The sequence below is a fragment of the Elephantulus edwardii genome, unplaced genomic scaffold (assembly GCF_000299155.1).
Source record: "Elephantulus edwardii isolate Elephantulus edwardi_28Jun2011 unplaced genomic scaffold, EleEdw1.0 scaffold00508, whole genome shotgun sequence".
NCBI lineage: Eukaryota > Metazoa > Chordata > Mammalia > Macroscelidea > Macroscelididae > Elephantulus > Elephantulus edwardii.
The window spans coordinates 277,301-300,501 of record NW_006400258.1 but is presented as its reverse complement, the minus strand read 5'-3'; the positions used below and the strand labels follow the sequence as shown (position 1 = coordinate 300,501).

The 23,201-nt window shown below is 40.0% G+C and overlaps 1 protein-coding gene and 1 pseudogene across 1 annotated transcript in view; both read right to left on the bottom strand.

Annotated features, from left to right (window-relative positions):
* Nucleotides 1–2,499: 2,499 nt before the first annotated feature.
* Nucleotides 2,500–23,201, bottom strand: part of TBC1D25 (TBC1 domain family, member 25) — a 52,544-nt gene continuing 31,842 nt past the window's right edge. Inside the window, exons 4-6 of the mRNA XM_006903095.1 lie at nt 4,450–4,577; nt 4,104–4,292; nt 2,500–3,846 (exon numbers count right to left, since the gene is read on the bottom strand). Coding sequence (XP_006903157.1) covers nt 2,500–3,846; nt 4,104–4,292; nt 4,450–4,577 — 1,664 coding nt within the window. The remainder of the gene's footprint in view (nt 3,847–4,103; nt 4,293–4,449; nt 4,578–23,201) is intronic.
* On the bottom strand, nt 6,412–10,739 carry LOC102865008 (annotated as a pseudogene).

Sequence of the window (23,201 nt, the reverse complement as noted above, 5' to 3'; positions counted from 1 at the left end):
CGGGACAGCACAGGAGGGGAAGACCCTCTATGAGATGGATTGATTCGGTGACTGGGGTAATCGGGATGGGTGTGTCAGAGGCGGTGCGGTTGGCACAGGATGGAGCAGGGTTTAGAGCTGTTGTGCATAGGGTCGCTATGAGTCGTAAACGACTTGATGGCACATAACAACAACAAGTCTTTCCTGGGTTCCTGACCCTTAGAAACTGCAAGATAACAATTGTTGTTTTATGTTATTAAGGTTTGGGGTAATCTTTTAGGCAGTAATAATGAATACATTCAGTTTTTCTCTGGGGTAGCTTTAACTACTGTCTAGATTATTTTGTCTGTAAATTCATAGTTATTCTGGCTGGTAAATGTACTAAAGAAAAGCTGATGGCCAGAATTTAGACTGGTCTATCACCTGGAGATCAAGGGTTGATGGGATGTTTAGGGAGAAGAGCCAGAGAGTAGACTGTTACAGGCAGGACAAAAGCACAATTATTACTCCCATCTGCTATCACACCACCTGATAATTATCTGTCTTACGCTTCATCCTGAAACTCTTAAAACAAAAAAATTTTTAAAAATTAAAAGAAATTCAACTTTTAGAGGAGGCATGATCCTCTAGGTATAATCCACCAGTCTTGATGTCTAAAGAGAGAGAGAGAAACCTCTGGTTGATCATTTCTTACCCCTAGAAAGGTTCTGGCTACCCTGATAATAGCCCCATCGACAATGTACCAATGATCTGGATTATTTCTGTAGTGTGAGGGGTGCAGGCAAGGTTGGAGCTAGAAGTTAAAACAGCTTTTCCCTAGCCCATCTTTTATATGCTGCTGCTAGCCATCTGCCTATCCAAACACATTATCAGCGCCTTCCATTTTTCTACAGGTCTCTTATAGTTGTGCTTCAGTTTCTGGAATCAATGTTTCCTTCTAGTCTACAGAAGCTTTCACTGGTTTATGACATTGACAGAAACCAAAAGCCCCAACTATCCTAAAAGAATAAAAACTATTTCTGACCTTCTGGGTATCTGAGGCTCCTATTCACAGAGAGGAATCTTCGAGCTCCCAGAGTTTGCAAGGACACACACACAGAATTTACTTGTCTGACCCTCCAAATATCTGAGCTCATTAGTCACAGAATGCACTTCCTTGACTCTAGAGAATGCCAGCCTGTTACTGACAAATGGAGCATTGTAGGTCCTCAGAGACCCAAGATACCTTAATACCTTGGATAGCCCCACAGGAGGTCTGAGCCTTTATCCACTGACAGAATGCCTATTGGACTGACAGTGTTTGAGCACCCTAGACACAGAAAGGTCTTGTCCTGCTACTCAAGTTACTGTGCCTTCATCTGAGGAATGGTTAGCTTCTTCTCCAATATTAGGGTGTAATAATAGCCTTTTAAGGGTCAATCAGCTTTTTCATGGTATTCATGTGGGGGGGGGGAGAGGTTAGAAGATGGCTGCCTTTAATGACCTCCTCATCGCTATTAGTACTGCCCAGAACTTGGTGAGATCTGAAAAGACCCCAATTAGATATGACTTATTTCAAGGTCTGAGTTTTATTCAACGCTTAATTTGTTTAAGTCAGTGGGTTGGAGAAAGGAAATAAATGGCTTCTATGGCTGAAATAGTTAAGAAAGGTACCCATAAGCTCGACACTCAGTTTAGGACCTAGATTATTGTAAAAGCCATAGGTATGGCAAAGCCATAGTTCTTCAAGTGGACCCCAAAATCAGTGACAAAACAGAAGCCTTATTTCCTTATTTAGAGCCATCAACATCAGTGTATAATACTGAGAATAATAGAGAAGGGTGTAGAGTCTATGGAATGGCATTCATTATGTAGAATTCCAGAAGTGGGTAAGTGATTCAATATTTCTTAGCCTATACTTCCCAATCTTATTGAACCTTGCTCTTTTTGAGCCAGGAACTCTCTCATTCTTCTCTCCATTCAGAATTCTTTTTTTCCCCCATTCAGAATTTTTAAGTTAAGAGGGCTCATTCTTAAAATATACATTCACAGATGTAATACAAATGCAGAAGCAGACAGATGTACCAAAGTAATTCAGGCTTTCCTCAGTCTCCAATCTGAGCTCACCTTCTAGAATTGATTGTTAAGTGTCCACTTTCCTACCACTGGGGAAGTAGGAGCCACCCTCCACCAAGTATAAGTATTTTATCTTCGTAAGATAAATACCCCCATATGGGTACTGTATCTAAAGCAAAAATGGGGAGGATGCAGAGAAATACACAGACCACACTGACTTTCATGTGAACAAAGTACAGTTGTCAAAAACAAGACAAAACAAAACCAAAAAAAAGGTTATGGCCTTTTGGGGGCAGTGCCAAAATATAGTCCTACACACTCAGACCTGAGGAGAGGGCCCCACACTCCAGCAGGTCAAAAAGGGCTGGCAGTCAGGCAAGTGAGATTTCATGTGTAGGCCCTCATGGCAGAGAACAGAAAGCTGGTAGAGCTGATGGTCAGCCAGGGATCAAGATCAAGCCATGATCAAGATAAGGCTGTAGCCTCAGCCCCCTCCTCTGAATCCCACACTTCTGACTGTAGATAATCAGCAAAGAGAGCCTTGGCCCGGCGCAGGACACGCCCCAGATGGTGTTTTCGCACAAGCCGGTCAAAATGCATGGCCAGCTCATTGTAATCCAGACCATTACGCATAATGTGATCACGGTGCTCCAACAGGATGGCGAGGCAGAGAAAGAGCATGAAAGGGTTGCCCCGGCCAAACTCCTGGGGTGGAGGTAGACCTAGGGGTGGTAGAAACTTCACAGGGTCTTTTGAAGAGCCTACTGCTTCCATCAAGGGAGATCCTGCAGCCACATCACCAGTAGGAGAGGCTTCCTGGGTAGATGGTGGAGATGAAGAGGATGGAGAGTCAGGGTGTGAAGAGGAGGAGAACAGTGGGTCTGGGGAGTTCAGCAAGGGCTCAGAGAAGGACTTAAAGCTGATGAGAGTAGTTGGACATGATAGCTGGACCAGAAGGTCCCCTCTACTGGTATCCCTGAGTTGCTGAAGGTCATTCAGGCTGGTCTGTCTCAGGAGACGCCCCCCACTCACAGGACCCTGGGTGGTTGTGGCTAAGTGATCAACAACATCTTCAAAGACACTACCTCCTCCACCAGTAGGCCTCAGCATGTGCCTCTGTCGCATGGGCTGCCCCTTGTGACTATTGAAGTCAGTGTCTATCACTTTACTGGGGGGTCCAACAAGCTCAACCTCATGTTCAGGAGGATCTGGGGGCAATGAACTCCAAGTGACTTCAAGCATGCGGAGGGCATCATCAAAGGCGAACTCGCGCTTGAGCTCGAGCAAAATCCAACGGTAACAGAAGAAGAGGTCATCAGCACCAGCTTCTTGCAGGTACTCGTAGAATTCAGGGTCAGCATGCCGTAGCAGCAGCTTGAGGTGGGCAAACTTAGTAGCCATGGCATGGCCATCAGGATGAAAGTTTGCAGACAGACGCTTCATGATGCCACAAAAGCAGACAAAGGCATGACCTTCATGGTCCATGACAGCGAGAATGGGTGAGGCAAGGTCACTCATGCCCTGGCAGTAGGACACCTGTGGATGGGTGACAGCATAGGTAGTGAGTAGGTCATGCAGTGCTCGCAGGTGTGGGCCATCCTCAGGCCCTGCATAGTAAGGATGAGCCCGGTCAGTACGCAGCACATCCTTGAGGACTGTGCTGCGGATGAATTCCAGATCCTCAGGACTTGCCCGTTGTGCCCACTCACTCTTGAGCTGTTCATATTCACGGCTCTTGCGTTTCATGTAGTCCATTCGCTCACGGCCTGTCAGCCCATCTGGATATACATTCAGCAGGTACCGCCACACCACCTGTCCAAAGACAGAAGAGATGAAGTTGAGGTTCTACAGATGAGTTACCATTGCCTCAGTGTATATTCATCACCACTCACTTACCCTCCTGAAAAGTCTGGTTACCTACCTCTGACTCTCTTATCATCTCCTAGAGGGAGAGCTTCCTGACATCCTATCACTCAACAATGTGGTAAACTGCATGGGCTTTTAATGACTGAGAAAGAAAGTGAATGAGGGGGAGTGATGGCATTCAATGAGCAACTGAAGAGGCTCACCTTTCGCAGAGAGGGCTCAACACCACCATGATAGATACGAAGGCGCAACTCCTCAGGGCGGGAGAGCTGGCCCTCATGGTTCAAGTACATGTGAAACTCAGCATCACTCAGGGGTGGCTTGAAAGGCTTGACATCTTCCCCATATGACCAGTTTAGCACCTGTTGGACCTTAGATATGGTGCGGCCCACCTGTGAAGTAAGGAGCGAAGCAGATCACTTGTGAGATGGGTGGGTTAGGAATAAACACCCACAAGCATGCTATAATCTGGGGTACTGGGGCTTCTGAGGTCTGCCAGGTAGGACTTGTCCTCCAACCACAGATGGGCCCCAGGAGTCCTGAAATCACCTGAGAGAGGATGGACTGTGTGAATGGTAGGGCAGCTGTTGTCAACGATGGTCGTTTCTCAACCAGCAGCATGTCAGAGCCAATGACATCCTTGGGACTGATTATGTCCCAGTCTTCCAGCAGCAGGCCTGGGCATACAAAATGAAATCATATGGGACAGAAGAATTGATGCCTTTGAGTTGAGGTGTTGGAGAAGAGTACTGAATATTCCATGGACTACCAAGAGAACAAGCAAGTCTGTCTTGGATGAAGTGCAACCAGGGTGATCCCTAGACTAGAGGCAAGGATGGTGAAACTCTGTCTCACATTCTTTGGTCATATTGTCAAAGAGGAACCAGTCCTTTGATATCATGCTGGAAAAGGTAGTGGGTCAGAGAAAGTGAGGAAGACCATCAATAAAATGGATTGACATAATGACTCTATCAGTGGGTTCGAGTATATCAGAGATGATGAGGATGGTTAAGGTTCAGATCTGTTCATACTTGACTAGATGGCACCTAACAACAACATAGGGCATGTGAATTCCCTTTTCCTATGTCATCAAAAACATACAAGAGATAAAATTATTAGTGATTCTTTTGTAGCAACCATGTCACAAAATGACTGAGAAGCCTTGAAAATGTAATACTTGAAATTATAGAAAATAATACTATTTGTTGAACATTTACTATGTGTTATGTGCTTAGCCTCAATATATACATATAAAAATAATAACAGATAACCCTTCCACAATACTAAGAACAAGAAATTGTTCTGGGCCCTTTGCAAATATTAACTCACTTAATGCTTACATCAATTTTACGGGGCAGAAATTATTGCCATTTTTTTATCTTAAAAGCTTTATTAAATAAAATAAGTAAAAAGTTTACTTTCAAAAAGCTACTTGTATTTAACATGATGATGCCAGAGGGGAAGTGGGGGCTTATTTCCAAGGGTGGATGACACAAATGCAATGACACAGTGAACAGTTTCCAGCCAAAAGGAATTCTACTTCAGTGATATCACAAAAGTCCAAAGTACTAGGAAGATGTCCAGCAGAAGACATGAGTCTATGTGCCTCACACGCTCATTCTTGGAACTTCTACAAATTTTGTATCAGTCCCTTTTAGAAGGAACTTTGGCTCAATAAGTACATTAAAAAGAAGCTTGAAAAATATCCCATCAACTAAAAATTGCCTCCCTTTATGTTGTTGTTGTGTACTGTCAAGTTGGAACTGACCCATAAGCTGACCCTTCAGCGGGTTTTCGGAGGCAGTAAATCACATAAGAGGAGACTGCCCATCCTTCTCCCATGGAGCACTGGTGGATTCAAACTGTGTGCCTTAGGGATTACAGCACACTCTTACCACTTGGCCACCCTTAAGTTTTAATAGACCTCAAAATAATCACTTCTTGAATATCAAACCCAAACCCAAATCCACTGTTGCCAAGTCAATTCTGATTTACAGCAACCCTCTTGTGGATTTCCAGGGCCTTACATCCTTATGGGAGGAAACCGTCCATAGTTCTTCTCCAAAGCAGCTGGTAGATTTGAACTGCTGATCTTCTGGAAAATCAACACTATGTAACCAGGACTCCTGACATGTTGAAATAGTAAGATTAAAAAAAGAATAAGCCATTTATACAAGGTAATGTAGGAAAGCATGAGTTCTGAATGAAATAAAACCATTTTAAAATGGTTTCTTGAAATATTAAATTTTTTTTATTCAATGACACCTGCTATGGTTCATCAATTACACAAAGGGTAAAGGGATTTCCCTTTAAAGTGATTCTAAATTCATGAAAAGGATAAATTTGTCTCTTTAAACACTTCATTTGTTTTTTAATGACTTGAAAACATCTGTTTTGGAGTCTATTGATTTCAAACTCCAAAGGAAAACAGTCACACAGAGGTTTTATGTGCAGTGTAGCCAGTTAACTGTAAGGGCTGAAGGGAGCCAGAGTGGAGACGGTGAGATCTTTTCAGCTCTCACACTTGGCTTTCTTGCAGGCTGGGAGAGAATCATCATCTCTTCCAATGTCCAATGTTTCTTCATTGTGGAAACAATTACAAAAGCAGTTTTTCTTGTTTCTCCATGGAGAAACGCTAATCTGCAGCTGGTGGACATGGCAGCCTTGGTGTTGCTCTCAGACAGCCCAAAGAGCAACCCTAAATTTGTCACGCCATATGGTCCTCTTATTTCTAAAGGCCCTTCTGCAGCACTAGATATAATTACATTCTTTCCTTTGCAGATCTGCATCAAATTGAGGGAATTGGAAATGGTGTACCTTCTCATTGTGGAGTCTTTGATGGCAGGTCTGTAGACAAGTTCAAAACCTATGCCTTGGCTAACTGCCGCATTAAAAGGGAGTCTTTTGAAGTAAAATGGTAGTTTCTCTTGTACAGTTATGCAAACTAAGTCCACATTCAAATATGTGCAAGCAACATGAAATAGTTTTTCTGTCTTTGGGAAAACTGCTACAATATCATACGTGTGGACTCGGGAAGAAGCTGCTCTCAAAACATTGCAGTTAGAGGGATCCGAAATGATAATCGTCAGTCTAGTTAAAATTTAAATTAGTCTTGATTTTCCCTGTACAACTGGAAATGTTCTGAAAAATTCTGAAACCGCTACTGGTTTTTCAATTTCAGTGAGTGGTGTTCTCTACCAGCACGTGCTGGGGCTTCAAGTCTGAACCCACTTGCAGATCCAAATCCACTAACACCGCCACCTTAAAGTCACATGACAGCCAGCGTGCCGGTCTGTGCAGCCGCGGGCATTACCATTCTTTATATAAGGAAGCAGGTATAATCAGGATAAGATACATGCCCAAGACCTCATAGGTTGTTCTTGTTATGTGCTGTCGAGTCACTTGCGACTCACAGTGACCCTATGTACAAGAGCCCTAAACCCTGCTCTATCCTGTGCCAACCTCATTGTCTCCAACACACCTATCCCCACTACCCCAATCACTGAATTGATCCATCTCTCATCGAGGGTCTTCTTCTCCTGTACTATTTATTCCTTCCAAACATGATGTCCCTCTCCAAGGACCAGTCCTTCCTTGCAAAATGCCCAAAGTATGTCAGACAAAGATTCAGAATCCTTGACTCCAAGGAGCAGCCCAGCTTCACCCTCTCCAGGACAAACCTGTTTGTTCTCCTAGCAATTCAACACTCCTTTCCAGCACCACAGCTCAAAGGCATCAATTCTCTTTCTATCATCCCTAGTCACTGTCCAGCTTTCTGATGCATAGCATGCAACTGTGAAGACTATAGCCCTGATCAGGCATACCTTTGTCTCCAGCCTGATGTTGTTGCTCTTCATTACTCTGGAGAGGTCCCTGACAACTAGCTTTCCCAATGCAATTCGTCTCTAGATTTCCTGGCTGCTGATACCAAGAGTGTTGACTGTGGAGCCAAGCAAATGAAAACTGTTAACTATCTAAATCTCTTCAGCATCTACACTGATGCTGACAATTGGTCCAGTGGTGAGAATCTTTGTTTTCTTGAGGTTGAGCTTCTATCTGTATTGAAAGCTGTCAATTATAACTTATTGACTTCTCCAATATGGTTCTGTGTGGTCTATGAGCTATAATTTCAGACTTTGGACCCAACAAAGCAATAAGTTTGGTGTTGAGAGTGTGGGGGACATGTCTGACCTCATGGGAATTGGTTTTGCGTTATTGATGCTGTTAACTGGGACAGTTTCCCTTCGTGAAGCTGTTGTTGTTATGTGCTGTTGAGTCGCCTGTGACTCAGAGCGACCCTATGTACAACAGTCCTAAACCCTGCTTTATCTTGTGCCAATCTCACTGATTTTGACACACCTACTCCCATTACCCAAGTCACTGAATCAATCCATCTCATCGAGGGTCTTTCACTTCTGTACAGTCCCTCCACCTTCCCAAGCATGACGTCCCTCTCCAAGGACTTGTTCCTCCTTAAAACATGTCCAAACTATGTCAGATGAAGCTTCAGAATTCTTGTCTCCTAGAAGCAGCCTGGTTTAACTCTCAACTCCTGGAGCCTTGTTTTTTTGCCAATTCTTTCAGAGCAACTTGAACTTCCTCCTTCATCACCACAGGCTCTTGCTCATACTTGCTACAGTCTTCACAATCGTGTGCTATGCATCAGAGAGCTGGACAGAGACTAAGTATGATAGAAAGAAAATTGATGCCTTTGAGCTGTGGTGCTGAAGAACAAACAGGTGAGAGGGTGAAGCTGAGTTGGTCTTTGGAGTCAAGGATTCTGAAGCTTCGTCTGACATACTTTGGGCATGTTGCAAGGAGGGACCAGTCCTTGGAAAGGGACATCATGTTTGGGAGGGTGGAGGGATAACGAAGGAGAGGAAGACCCTTAATGAGATGGATCGACTCAGTGATAATAATAACAGTCTAAAGCCAGGAAATGTAATGCTGGGATCTGAACTCCATTTATCTTACTGTAGAGAAAGTACTTGTGGAATAGGGATGATACATGCAAAGGACACAATACAACTCTGTTCTTTCTCTCCTTTTATACTATCTACTCACATCCTTTTTCCTGCCTCAAATGTGATGTGACACTTGAATCAGCAGTAGTTATCTTGGGACCACAAAGGGAAACTCAGGAAAATCCTCAGAAATGTCAGCTTTGACATCGTCAAACTGCTAAATCAGTATCAGGAATATTTACTGGCCAATTTTCAAACTCCATTACATGAAATAAAATTAACCTCTCTTGTTTAAGCTATCCCAAGTCAGTATTTCCACGGAATCTATTTATTCTCTTTTCACTGAGCTGAGGGTAGCATATCCAAGGCCACATTTTATATTACTGCATGTCTCACAGGGCACTGAAATCGAAGGTGTCCAAAAGGAGGTCCTGAGATCTATTTTCAGGTACAGCCTCCTCCTCAACAACTCAGCTGAGTGAATAACAATGCCCTGTGAGACCTCATAATAATAATAGTTGCTCAATCCAGAAACCTGAGAGATATTCTTGATTACGCTTACCTCTTCAATTCCCAGCTCAAACCATCACTAAGCCTTTAGAGTTCTATATTTAAAAAACCCTTCAATTTTATCTCTTCTATCATCTTTACCTTGTCACCATGATATCTCACCCCTGAAACTGCCTCCTAACTAATATCCAGTCTCTTTCAACAGCTGACAGAGTAGTTTTCGCAAAACATTAACCAAATAATTGATGTATTTAACAGATAAAATGAGGAGGGTCATTCTATGGTCTATAGATCAACTAGAAGAACTACTTCAAAGAACAGAGTCAAAGCTTAATGATTTAAGGGAGAAAAGTAGAGACTTGCATGATAAATCCAGGAAACAAAAATATGCAACTACTAAGAAATGCAGTGAAAGAAAAGAGATCAGATGGAGATGTGATAAGAACAGATCTTTTGAGAAGCAGGGCTTTATGAGGAGGAATGTGGCATGAGGATTGGAGGAAGACTCATCAACAACCTACATTATGCAGATAATACCATCTTGCTTGCTGAAACTTAAGGAGACCTGAAGCTCTTGCTGCAGAAGGTGAAGGGCTGCAGCCTTCAATATGGATTGAAGCTCAACATCGAGAAGACAAAGACTGTCACCACTGGGCCAATTGGCAGCACCATGATAGATGGAGAAGAGATTGAGGTTGTTAGCAATTACAGCTTGCTCAGCTCCACAATCAACACTCTTAACACCAGCAGTCAGGAAATCAAAAGACAAATTGCATTGGAAAATCTGCTGTCAGGGATCTCTCCAGAGTACTGAAAAGCAACGATGTCAGTCTAGACACTCAGGTGTGCCAAATCCAGGCCATGGCCTTTGTAATTACTTGCTATGTATCAGAGAGCTTGACAATGACTAAGGATGACAAAAGAAGAATCCATGTCTTTAAGTTGTGGCACTGGAGAAGAGTCTTAAATATACCATGGATTGCCAATAAAACTAATAGCCCTGTCTAGGAGAGGGTAAAACCAAGTTTCTCCTTGGAGGTTAGGATTTTGAAGCTCCATTCCACATACTTTGTATAGGTGGCCAGGAGAGACCGGTTCTTGGAGAAGGACATCATGCTCGGAAGGGTGGAAGGACAGTGCAGGAGAGGAAGATGCTGCATGAGATGGATTGATACTGTAACTGGGGTAATGGGGGTTGGTGTGTCGGAATTAGTGAGACTGGCTCAGGACAGGACAGGGTTTAGAGCTGCTGTACATTGGGGTAGCTATGGATCACAGGTGACTCAATGGCACATAACAACAATATAGGAAGATTTCTCTAAGATGAAAAAATACCTCATCTTCCTCCTCCTCCAATACCACCATCTACTTGCCATCAAGTCAATCCTGACTTATAGCAAACCCAAATCAGATTAGAATTGTAATCCACAGGGTTTTCAGTGGCTGTTTGTTTGGGTTTTGTGTGTGTGTGTGTGTGTGTGTGTTTTTAAAAAGAAGCAAATTATTAAACCTTTCTTCCAAGGAGCCTCTAGGTGGACTTGAACTAATTTTTCAGTTAACATCAGTAACCATTTGCAAGTCTTATATAAAATTAATATAAAACCAAATATACAATCCCCTCCACCTTACTCAAATGTTGGTGCATGTCTGAAATCTCAGAACAAAGAAAAACTCCCTCTAGCTTTCAGAGACAGTTGACCCTCCATTGAGTTTCGATTTGCTGCTGGTGAATTCAAATGGCCAGAAGCTTGGACTTTTTGAGTTAGTAGCAAAACTCCCAATGGGCTACTCCACCAGAGCTCCCATTTATTATCTATAACTAAATATAAGAGGATAATGTGATTAGAAGTGTGTAATACTTAGTACTACATTACAATTGTTCAAACATAAACAACTAATTGGCAGCACCATGATGGATGGAGAAGAGACTGAGGTTGTTAATAGTTATAGCTTGCTTGGCTCCTCAATCAACACTTTTGGCACCAGCAGTCAGGAAATCCAAAAGCAAGTTGTATTAGGTAAATCTGCTGTCAAGGACCTTTCCAGAAAACTGAGAAGCAACTATGTCAGTCTAGACACTAAAGTGTGCCTGATCTAATCCATGGTCTTCACAATTACTTGCTATGCAGCAGAGAACTGGATAATGGCAAGGAGATAGAAGAAGAATTGATGCCTTTGAGTTGTGGTGCTGAAGAAGAGTCTTGGACATAACATGGGCTGCCAAGAAAACAAATAGGTCTGTCTTGGAGAGAGTAAAACCAAGTTTCTCCTTGGAGGCTGGCTAGGATATCAAAGATCCATCTCACATACTTTGGGCATGTGGAGAAGGACATCATGCTCGGAAGGGTAGAGGGACAGTGCAGGAGAGGAAGATCCTGGATGAGATGGATTTATACAATAGCTAGGACAATGGGGGTAGGTGTATTGGAGTCAGTGAGATTGGCTCAGAGAAGGCTTTAGAGCTATTGTACACAGGGTTACTATGAGTCACTGGTGACTTGAGAGCACATGACAACAGCAACAACAACAAAAGGAAACTGATAACCTGGAACTTCAGTACAAATTAAATCTGTCTAAATAAAACCCAAGGAACCCTGGTGGCATAGTGCATAATGTGTTGCTTTGCTAAACAGAGGGTTGGTGGTCTACTGCCATTCTATGACAGAAAGGTGGGAAGTCTCTTGTCATGAAGATTTACAGCCTTGGAAACCCAAAGGAAGGTCATCATGAGTTCGAACAGACTTATCTAGAAGGTAAGGGTTAATGATGAGAAGAAGAAATATTAGAAATATTCCAAACCTGGCAAGCTCTGGTGGCCTAGTGGCAAGAAGCTGCACTGCAATCCCAGAGATGTGAGGTTCAAATCCACCAGATGCTCTGCTGAAGAAGGAGGGACAATCTCCTCCTGTACCAGTCAGATCTGATTTGACAGTATACACATTTCAATGAATAAATAAATAAATAAAATTTTTTAAAAAAGAAAGATTCCAAACCTTTCATTTAAATGGCTAAGAGAAAATATGAGAGACTAGAAGAAAAAAAAATGAGGCTAAAGGTTTCACTATTGATTGTGTAAAAAAAAAAAAGAGAGAGAGAGAAAGCATAAATCCAGCTATAGTGTTTTTATGAGACTCACAAAAGGTAAATTAAAGGTATACCTCACAAAAACACACAAACAGAAAGCAAGAGCATTTTTAAATGTTAAAAAGTATCATAACAAGGCCCAAACTACTTAATAGGAAAGAGACATACACTGATTAAAAAAACCCAAACAAACCAAAAAACAGGCAAACGATTCTATAAGGATAAATGCAAAACTTGATATGAACCTGACATGAGGCTATACAGAGAGTCTTTATGTAACCCACTAGCATGAATATGGACATATTTCCCTGAAGCAAGTGATTCATTATGAGGTATTAAACCAGCTTCAAGTATTACATAATATCTATTTGGAAAAAGATCCATATCTGTTCCCATTCCCAAAGAACAGTGACACAACAGAATGTGTAAATTATCAAAACAATATCATTAGTATCACCTGCAAGTAAAATCTTGCTGAAGATCATTTTTAAAGGGCTAGAAGAATTAATTGACAGAGAATTGCCAGATATTCAAGCAGAGTTTAAAAGAGCCTATGGTACCAAAATTTCATTTTTAAATTCATCTGAATTTCAAGATCATCTTAAGAATATGTTTGAAGCATTGAATACTGATGATCAAAGATCAGATGAGTTATGGGATGATATCAAGGACATCATCCATGAAGAGAGCAAAAGGTCATTGCAAAGACAGAGGAAAAAGAAAAAATGAAACAGACAACAGAAGATACTCTAAAAATTGCACTTGAGCGCTGAGAAGCCAAAACAAAGGGAAAACATGTCAAAATTAAAGAGTTAAACAGATTTCAAAGGGCAGGTCAAGAAGACAAAGCAAAACATTAAAATGGAACGCACAGAGAGCTAGAAATGGAGAATAAAAAGGGAAGAATGCAGTCTGCATTTCTTAAGCTGAGAGCACTGAAACATTAAACTTCAAGTTTCAATATTGAAAGATGGCTGCTGGCAATATATTGAATGACCCAAAATGCATCAAAAGAATACTGAGTCACTGGTACCAAAAAGAACAGATTGACACTGAAAAATTTCAGGAAGTACCAAATGAACAGAAGCCAATTGTAATGAAAGAGGAAGTGGAAGCTACAATGAAGGCACTGGCAAAAAATAAGGCCCCAGGAATTGATGGGATACCAATAACTAACAGATGCAGCCCTGGATGTGCTCACCAGTCTATGCTAGGAAATTTGGAGGACAGCTGTCTGGCCAACAGATTGGAAGAGGTCCATATTTGTTCCCATTCCCAAGAAAGGTGATCCAGCAGTGTGGAAACTATTGAACAATATCATTAATATCATAAGCAAACCAAAATACTGCTGAAGATCATTCAAAAATGGCTAGAGCAGTAGATAGGGAACTGCCAGAAGTTCAAACGGGATTTAGAAGAGGCTGTGGCACCAGGGGTATCACTGCTGATGTCAGATGGATTTTGGCTGAACATAAAGAATACCAGAAAAATGTCTATTTATGCTTTATGGACTATGCAAAGGTATTTGACTGTGTGTATCATAACAAGTTATGGCTAATATTGAGAAGAATGGGAATCCTAGAGTATTTAATTGTGCTCATGCAAAACCTCTACCTGGACCAGGAGGCTGTTTTTATGAACAGACCAAAGAAATACTGCATGGTTTAAAACAAAAAGGGAGTGTGTCAGGGTTGTATTCTCTCTTCATATTTATTCAGTCTATATGTTGAGCAAATTATTTGAGAATTTGGACTCTATGAAGAGAAATGTGGCACCAGGATTGGAGGGAGACTCAACAATAACCTGTATTATGCAGATGACACAACCTTGCTTGCTGAAAGTGAGGACTTGAAGTATTTGTTGGAGAAGATCAAAGAATATAGCCTTCAATACAGATTGTACTTCAACGTCAAGAAAACAAAGATTCTTACCACCGGACTGATAAGAATTGTGATAGATGGAGAAGAGAACAAAACTGTCAACAATTTCATCTTACTTGGATCCACAATTAACACCCTTGGTACTAGCAGTCAGGAAATCAGTAGATGTGTTACACTGGGGAAGTCTGCAGTTAGGGACCTCTCCAAATCACTGAGGAGTAATGACATCAGTTTGAGGACTAAGGTGTGTCTGATTCAGGCCATGGTCTTTCTGATTACTTGCTATGCATCTGAGAGCTGGAAAATGAATAATGATGACAGAAGATGAATTGATGCCTTTGAGCTGTTGTATTGGAGAAGAGCACTGAGCAGCCCATGAACTGCCAAAAGAACAAACATATCTTGGAAAGGGTGCAGCAAGAGTCCTCTTTGGAGGCAAAGATGACAAGACTTCACCTTATATACTTCATGCATGTTTTCATTGCTAGAAGGGGCTATTCCTCAGAGAGACATGATGCCCAGAAAGGTAGAAGGTCAGCAGTGAGCTGCCATGGTAACTGCCACAATGGGCAGGAATGTGTCAGGAAGTGTGAATATGATGGCACAGGATACGACAGGGTTCAGATCTGTTTTTCGTAGGTTTGCTATGGGTCATACTCAACTCTACTGGACCTAACAACAACAACAAAGTACCAAGGTGATGGTACTACAGATCCTAGCTGAAAGCAGAGAATATCAAAAGAATGTCTGTTTTACTGACTATACAAAGGTATGTGACTACGTGGATCATAACAAACTATGGATAACATTGAGAAGAATAGGGATCCCAGAACACTTAATTAAGCTCATACAAAACCTCTATCTAGACCAAGAAGTTGTTCAAACAGAGGAAGGGGAACGTTACAGTTTAAAATGAGGAAAGGTGTGTGTCAGGGCTATATCCTTTCTCTACATCTATACCTATTCAATCTGGTTGTTGTTGTTGTTGTTATGTGCCATTGAGTCGCCTGCGACTCATAATGACCCTATGTACAACAGCCCTAAACCCTGCTGTATTCTGTGCCAATCTTACTGTCTCTGACACACTTATCCCCATTACTGCAGTCACTGAATCAGTCCATCTCATCAAGGGTTTTCCTCTCCTGCGCTGTCCCTCCAACCTCCCAAACATGACGTCCCTCTCCAAGGAATGGTCCCTCCTTGCAACATGTCCAAAGCTTTTCAGACAAAGCTTCAGAATCCTTGCCTTCAAGGAGCAGCCTGGTTTCACCCTCTCCAGGACAGACCTGTTCGTTCTCTTAGCAGTTCATGGTATATTCAATACTCTTCTCCAATACCACAGCTCAAAGGCATCAATTCTCCTTCTATCACCCCTAGTCATTGTCCAGCTCTCTGATGCATAGCATGTGATTGCAAAGACCATGGCCTGTATCAAGCGCACCTTAGTCTCCAGATTGATATCGTTGCTCTTTAGTACTTTGGAGAGGTCTCTGACAGCAAACTTTCCCAATGCAATTTGTCTTTTAATTTCCTGGCTGCTGGTACCAAGAGTGTTGACTATGGAGCCAAGCAAACTGAAGCTGTTTACAATCTCAATCTCTTCATCCTCACGATGCTATCAATTGGTGCAGTGCTGAGAATCTTTGTTTTCTTGATGTTGAGTTTCAATCCATATTGAAGGCTGCAGTCCTTGACCTTTTGCAGCAAGCGCTTCACATCCTCCTCAGCTTCAGCAAGCAGGGTTGTGTCATCTGCATAACACAGACTGTTGATGAATCTTCCTCCAATCATGATGGCACATTTCTCCTCACAGAGCCCAGCCTCCCAGAAAATCTGTTCTGCATATAGATTGAAAAGGTATGGAGATAGGACACATCCCTGGTGTACACCCTTCAGTCTGTACACTGAGCAAATAATTTAAGAAGCTGGACTTTTAAAAAAAATATAAACTTTTTATCTTATACTGGTTTACTTACAAAGTTTGCTACATTGTTTTTCCCACTGGATCTTTCCCATTTCCTTTTACCACCCCTCCCTCCACCCATCAAATTGTGTTTACTCTATGATTACGCCTCCACCCATCCTCACCCCTGTGCATCTGAGAGCTGGACAATGAAAAAAGATGACAGAAGAATAATCAAATGCCTTTGAGTTGTGGTGTTGGATAAGAGTACTGAACATTCCATAGACTGCCAAAAGAATGAACAGATAAGTCTTGGACAAAGTGCAACCAGAGTGCTTCTTAGAGGCAAGGATGGTAAAGCTTCATTTCATATACCTTGGGCATGTTACTTGGAGAAGCTAATCCTTAGAAAGGGACCTCATGCTTGGAAAGGTGGAGGGTCAGTCAAAGAGAGGAAGATCCTCAATAAGATGAATTGTTACAGTGACTGCAGCAATGGGCTCAAGTGTTTTGGGGATTATAAAGATGGCACAGGATAGGACAGGGTTCAGATCTGTTTTTCACAGGGTTGCTATTGAGTCATACTCAACTAGACAACTGCTAACAACAACAACATTGGAGAAAAGCAGAAGGTCCACAAAAAAAGAAGATTGTCAAAATGAACTGACAGTGATTGCAACAACAGACTTGAGCACAGTGGAGATCATGAGGCTGGCACAAGATAGTGTGAGGTTTCAATGTTTCTGTGAATTGTAGTTGACTTGACAGCACTGAACAAGAACATATACACTACATTTCCTATTCTAAAACACTGAAATAATCTAGACAAAATGAAAATACATTTAGTACAATGTCAATCAGAAGTCTAATGGAGTTTCTCTTAGAACTGGATAAAATAATTCTAAGGTTCATGTGGAAGAATTCATAATCAAGAATACCCAAAAGTATTCTTGAATATTAAAAAAAATAGTAGGAAGATGGCAAGGTCTTGCTTTATTAAGTTTACTACAAAGCTATTATCATAAAAATAACACAGTGTGAGAAGAACAGGAAGAAAATGGATAAATAAGGAACATGGCACTGGAATAGGTAAAGGGAAGGTAATTCTGAAAAGAACAGACAATAAGACATTATGAATAAGGCAACTTATAAGCTGGTTACAGAACATGCATTAGGGAATGAGGGGGAACGGGAGAGGGATAAATCTGTATAAATAATTATGTGAAAAGCTTATTTCTTTGTAAATTTTCATTCAAATCACAAATTAAAAATGTGGTGTTTCAAAGCAATAGACAAGTAGATCCAATCAGTGAAATGCAATAGAAAGCCTAGAAACAAATCTAAGTATATATGAAAACTCAATAAATGATGAAAGTGGCATTTCAAATCAGTGTAGAAAAAGTAGCTAGGTATTCTATCACAATGTTGATAAAAAAGATATTCCAAGATGAAAAAATTCTAAATCATAAAAGATAGACACATTTGTAAGACAGTATGCAAATTTTAAATTTTGATGATATAAAAGATACCCTAAAAAGCTGAAAACCAAAACCCTAAAAGATCATTTAAAAAAATATGTGTCTGCACACCCATGTTTATTGCGGCTTTGTTCACAATAGCAAGGAGCTGTAAACAAGCTAAGTGCCCATCAAAAAACGAATGGATAGAGAAGCTGTGGTATAGTCATACAATGCTGCATTGGAAAGCAAGGAAGTCATGCAATAGTATTCAAAATGGGTGAGCCTGGAGAACATTATGCTGAGTGAAGTATCTCAGTCACAAAAGGACAAATACTGCATGGTGCCACTGTTGTAAAATAAGGGCTGGGGGAGACTGAGAAAGATGGGTTCAATAATGTATACTGCATTGAAACAGATGAGGGAGAAAACTGTTTAAAAGGGATATGTGATTAGGTATTTTTGTCATGACAGGAGTCCAGAGTGAAGGCTGCATAGTGGAGTGGACCTAGGGGAGGATTTATAAAACAATGAAAGAATTTTTCTTTTACTTTTCCAAGGGGGGAGGGTTGGGAGGGGAGAAAAGTGCAACAATGAATGAATGGAAACCCAAAGTCTCTGTAAATTTTCATGGAAATTAATAATAAATTTAAAAAATATTTGTCATACATATAAACAGAAAGAATTAGCATCATCAAAGTACATCTTCACATTATAGAAATGAAAGCAACTGGTTTTATCCAGGAAAGAGGGACTAGGCAATCCAAATGGTCACAATATGCTTGCTGCTTTCAGTAATAAAAACAACCACAAGAATGACAATTAACAGTTCTCAATTCAAGAACACGTAACTAGTCTATTCTATGATACCATTTATGTTAAACACATATAATTGACAATTCATTATTATGAATTTAATTTTATCAACATGTGCTGTAAAACCAAAGCTGTTTGTGGTTATAAATCTCATCTGGAAATAGGGTGCCTTTTTATGTTAATGAGGCAGGATTAGTGAATGATGTGTCTTGAGTCTTTTGAAATATGAAATTGATTAAATAAGCTCAGAAACAGGAGCTCAAAAGCCAACATCATTATCAATGGAGAAAAACAAAAGGCATTCCCCCTGAGAACAGAAACTAGACAAGGATACCCATTTTCACTACTCCTATTTAATACTATATTGAAAGTAATACAAGAGAAGGAACTAATAGACATCTACATCAGCAAAGAAGTGGTAAAACTCTCACTATATGTAGAGGATATAATAGTGTACACAGAAAACACCAAGGACTCACAAAAGAATTATTAGACTTAGTAGACCAATTCAGTAGAGTGTCAGGATACAAGATCAATATACAAAAATCCATGGGATTGTTCTACAGTAACAAAGAAAACCCAGAGAAGGAAACGGAGAAATCAATATAATTTACAATAGCCAACCATAAAGTGAGATACTTGGGAATACAGCTAACTAGAGACACAAAAGACCTTTATAAAGAAAACTACAAAACCCTACTGTGAGAAACAGCAAGAGATTTAACTAAATGGAAAAATGTTCCTTGTCTATGGATAGGAAGACTCAATATAGTGAAAATGGCAATCCTACCAAAAGCAATCTACAACATACTTAACACAGTCTAAATACAGATACCAAATTCGTTTTTCAAGAGGTAAAAAAGGCAATAGGTAAGTTCATTTGGAAAGAAAAGTGACCCCGATAAGAAAAGCACTTTTGAAAAACAAAAATGAAGTAGGAGGCATAGCACTCCACTCCCTGATCTCAAAAATTATTACACAGCTGTAATAACCAAAACATCATGGTACTGATACAATGACAGACACATAGACCAATGGAACAGAATCGAGAACCCAAAAGTTAACCCATCTACCTATGGTCAATAGGTATTTGACAATCAAAACCTATCAAATGAGAAAATGGACAACCTCTTTAACAAATGGTGCTAATAAAACTGGACTGCTACCTGTAGAAAGCTGAAACAGGATCCACATCTCACACCATACACAAAAATAAACTCAAGGTGGATCAGGGACCTGAGGGTAAAAATAAAAACCATAAAGATCATAAGAGACAAAATGAGACAAAACTTAGAAGCCCTATTTTCTGGCATAAATAGGCTTGCAAATATATCCAGAAATGCATAACCACGAGAGGATGAAATTGACAAATTGGATCTTCTAAAACTTAAGTCCCTGTGTGCATCAAAACCTTTTTCCAATAGGGTGAAAAGAAAACCTACAGACTAGGAAAAAATATTTGGCAATACCATGTCAGACAAGGGTCTCATAATGAAACTTTACAGAATACTACAGGGCCTCCACAAGAAAAAGACTGATAACCCAGTAACAAAAAGAGCAGAAGACATGAAAAGACTTTTTACAAAGAAGACATTTGGATGGCCAACAGACACCTGAAATGTTCAAAATCACTGGCAATAAGTGAGACTCAAATCCAAACAGTGAGATGCCACATCTCACCACAGTAGTAGTAATAAAGTTTAACAGGAGAGCAAGCAATAAATATTGAAAGGATATGAAAAGATTGGAGCTCTCATGCACTGCTGGTGGTATTGTAAAGTGGTACAACTAATCTGGAAGGCAGTTTGACATTTCCTCATAAAGCTGAACATAGGAAACCCATGTGATACAGCTATTCCACTACTAGGAATATACCCCAAGAAATTAAAAATTGAGACATTAACAGAGATATGTACATATCTATGTTCATAGCAGTGTTATTCACAATACCAAGAACATGGAAACAACCCAAATGTTCATCAGACTGTGGTACATTCACACAATGGAGTATTATGCAACAATAAGGAAAAATGATTTTGTAAAATACTGTATCACAAAGGAGAGTGTAGACAGCATTATGCTGAGTGAACTAGCTCAGTCTTATAAGGATGAATACTGCATAAGATCATTATTGAAAAAAACCCAGAAGGATAACTAGTAAGAAGTGTACAAATGTCCAAAAGGAGAAGGGAAATTCAGGGTGAAAGAGGAGGAACATGGGGGCAGGGTGGAAATCACTGGTATAGAAGATTTTAGTGGGTGGATAGAGAAAGTGAAAAAAACAGGAAAGATTCAATGGAGACTCAAAACTAAGGGTGGAATAATAGGTATAGATCAATAGTAATTAATAATATAAAATACAATGAATATGAAAAATGTAAAAAATATAATGTACATGGATGATTATACAAAACAAAATGCAAATGGAAAAACTGTACAAAACACAAAGTATATTAATGAAACACAGTGTAAAGGAATTATTGTATGCAAACAAAAAATTTTTTTAATGGAAATAAAAAATATGTTCAAAGAAAAAAATATGAAGGTGAAATAAGGATATCCTCAGAAAAGCAAAATTTAAGGGAATTAATGAAAACTAGATCAACCTTACAAGAAATAATAAAGGGAGTTATTCACACAGAGACACCAAAGAAAAGTAGATAGAACAAAGGAACTATGCCTATCAATAGGGAGTTCACGTGGTCTAGTGGATGAATTGCACTGCCAGCCCAAAGGTACACTGTTCAAAGTTACCAGTTGCTCTGTAAGAAAAAGATAGACAATCTCCTTTCACGCAATTTACAGCCTCTGAAAACTCAAAAGAGGCCAAGTATAAGTCAGTTACAACTCGATGGCAAAATAACAACTTCAATAATTACACTAAATGTTAATGGATGAAATAAACCAGTGAAGAGAAAAAGGGTAGCAGAATGGATAAGAAAAGAAGATCCATCAATATGTTGTCTATAAGAAACTCATTTGAGACACGAGAATAAAGAGTCTAAAAATCAAAGGGTAGGAAAGTACTTATCAAGCAAATGGTAATAAAAAGAGCAAGAATCTCTGATAATAAACTTCACTGCAAAAACAAGCATAAGAGACAAGGAAGAACATTATATAATGACTAAAGGGTCAAGAGAACAAGAGGACAACTATACACTCACCAAACTAGCAAATTTGAAAAAAGAGATAGAAAACAGAAAGAGTAGAAGATTTCAATGTATCCACTTTCAATGAAGACAGAACAACCTGAAAGAAACTCAGCAAAGACTGCAGAAGAACTAAGCTATACAAATAACCAATTTGTTCTCACAGAACATTCCATCCAACAAAAGTTCAACATACATTCTTTTCCAGTGCACATGGCACATTCTCCAGAATAGATCATATGATAAGCCACAAAGGAAGTCTTCATAAATTAACACTGAAATACTACAAAGCATCTTCAAGTTATAAATCAATACCAGGAAGATCATGGGGGGAAACTATGTAACTGGAAACTAATAACACCTTCCTTGAACACTATTGTGTAGTCACTCATTCACTCACTCACTTACTGCTGTCAAGTCAGAACCAACTCATAGCTGAACATCCAGCAGGTCTTTGAGGCTGTTAACTGTATAGGAGGAGATTTCCCATCTTTCTTCCCTGGAGCAATAGGTGGATTTGAACTGCCCATCTCTGGGTTGGCAGAGCAATCCCTTATTCACTAACAAAAGAAATTAAAAACAATGAAATTTAAAAGTTCGTCAAAACAAATGAGAATGAAAACACAATGTAACAAAACTTCTGGATGTAACAAAAGCAGGACTTCAAGGTCAATTTATAGCAATAAACAAATACTTTCCAAAAAAAAAGAATCAAAATCAGCACCTTAACCTAGTATCTCCAACAATTAGAAAAATAATAGCAAACAAACCCCACTACCTCTAGAAAGAAATAATACAGATTAGAGTAGAAATGAATGAAATAAAAAACAAAAACAATAAAACAAAAAATTTAAAACAAACCCAAACAAATAAAAAACTACAAAAAGTGTCAACAGAACCAGGAATTTGGAGAGCTCTGGTGGCCTAGTGGCAAGAAGCTGCACTGCAATCCCAAGGTACGCTATTCGAATGCACCAGATGGTCTGCTGGAGAAGGAGGAACAATCTTTTCCTGTACCTGTCAGATCTGATTTGACAGTGCACACACACACAATAAAATAAAATAAAAAGACCAGGAATTAGTTCCTTGAAAGGACTGGTAAACCTAACAAAAGAAAATAAAAGTGAATACATAAAAAATGCAAATAAGAAATTAAATGGGTGACATCACAAGTCCTAACTAGAGTAGTAAGGCAAGAAAAGGAAATAAAGAGGATCCAAATAGGCAAAGAGGAAGTAAAACTGCAGGAGAGGAAGACCCTCTATGAGGTGGATTGATTCAATGACTGGGGTAATTGGGGTAGGTGTGTCAGAGACAGTGAGATTGGCACAGGATAGAGCAGGGTTTAGGGCTATTGTACATAGGGTCGCTATGAGTCACAAGCAACTCCATGGCACATAACAACAACAATTTGCAGATGATATGAGAGCATACACAAAAAATTGCAAAGACTCAGCAAGAAAATTATTGGACTGAGTTGACCAATTTGCAGGAGAAAGATGGACAATCTTCCCACGTGTGACTTACATCCTCTCTAA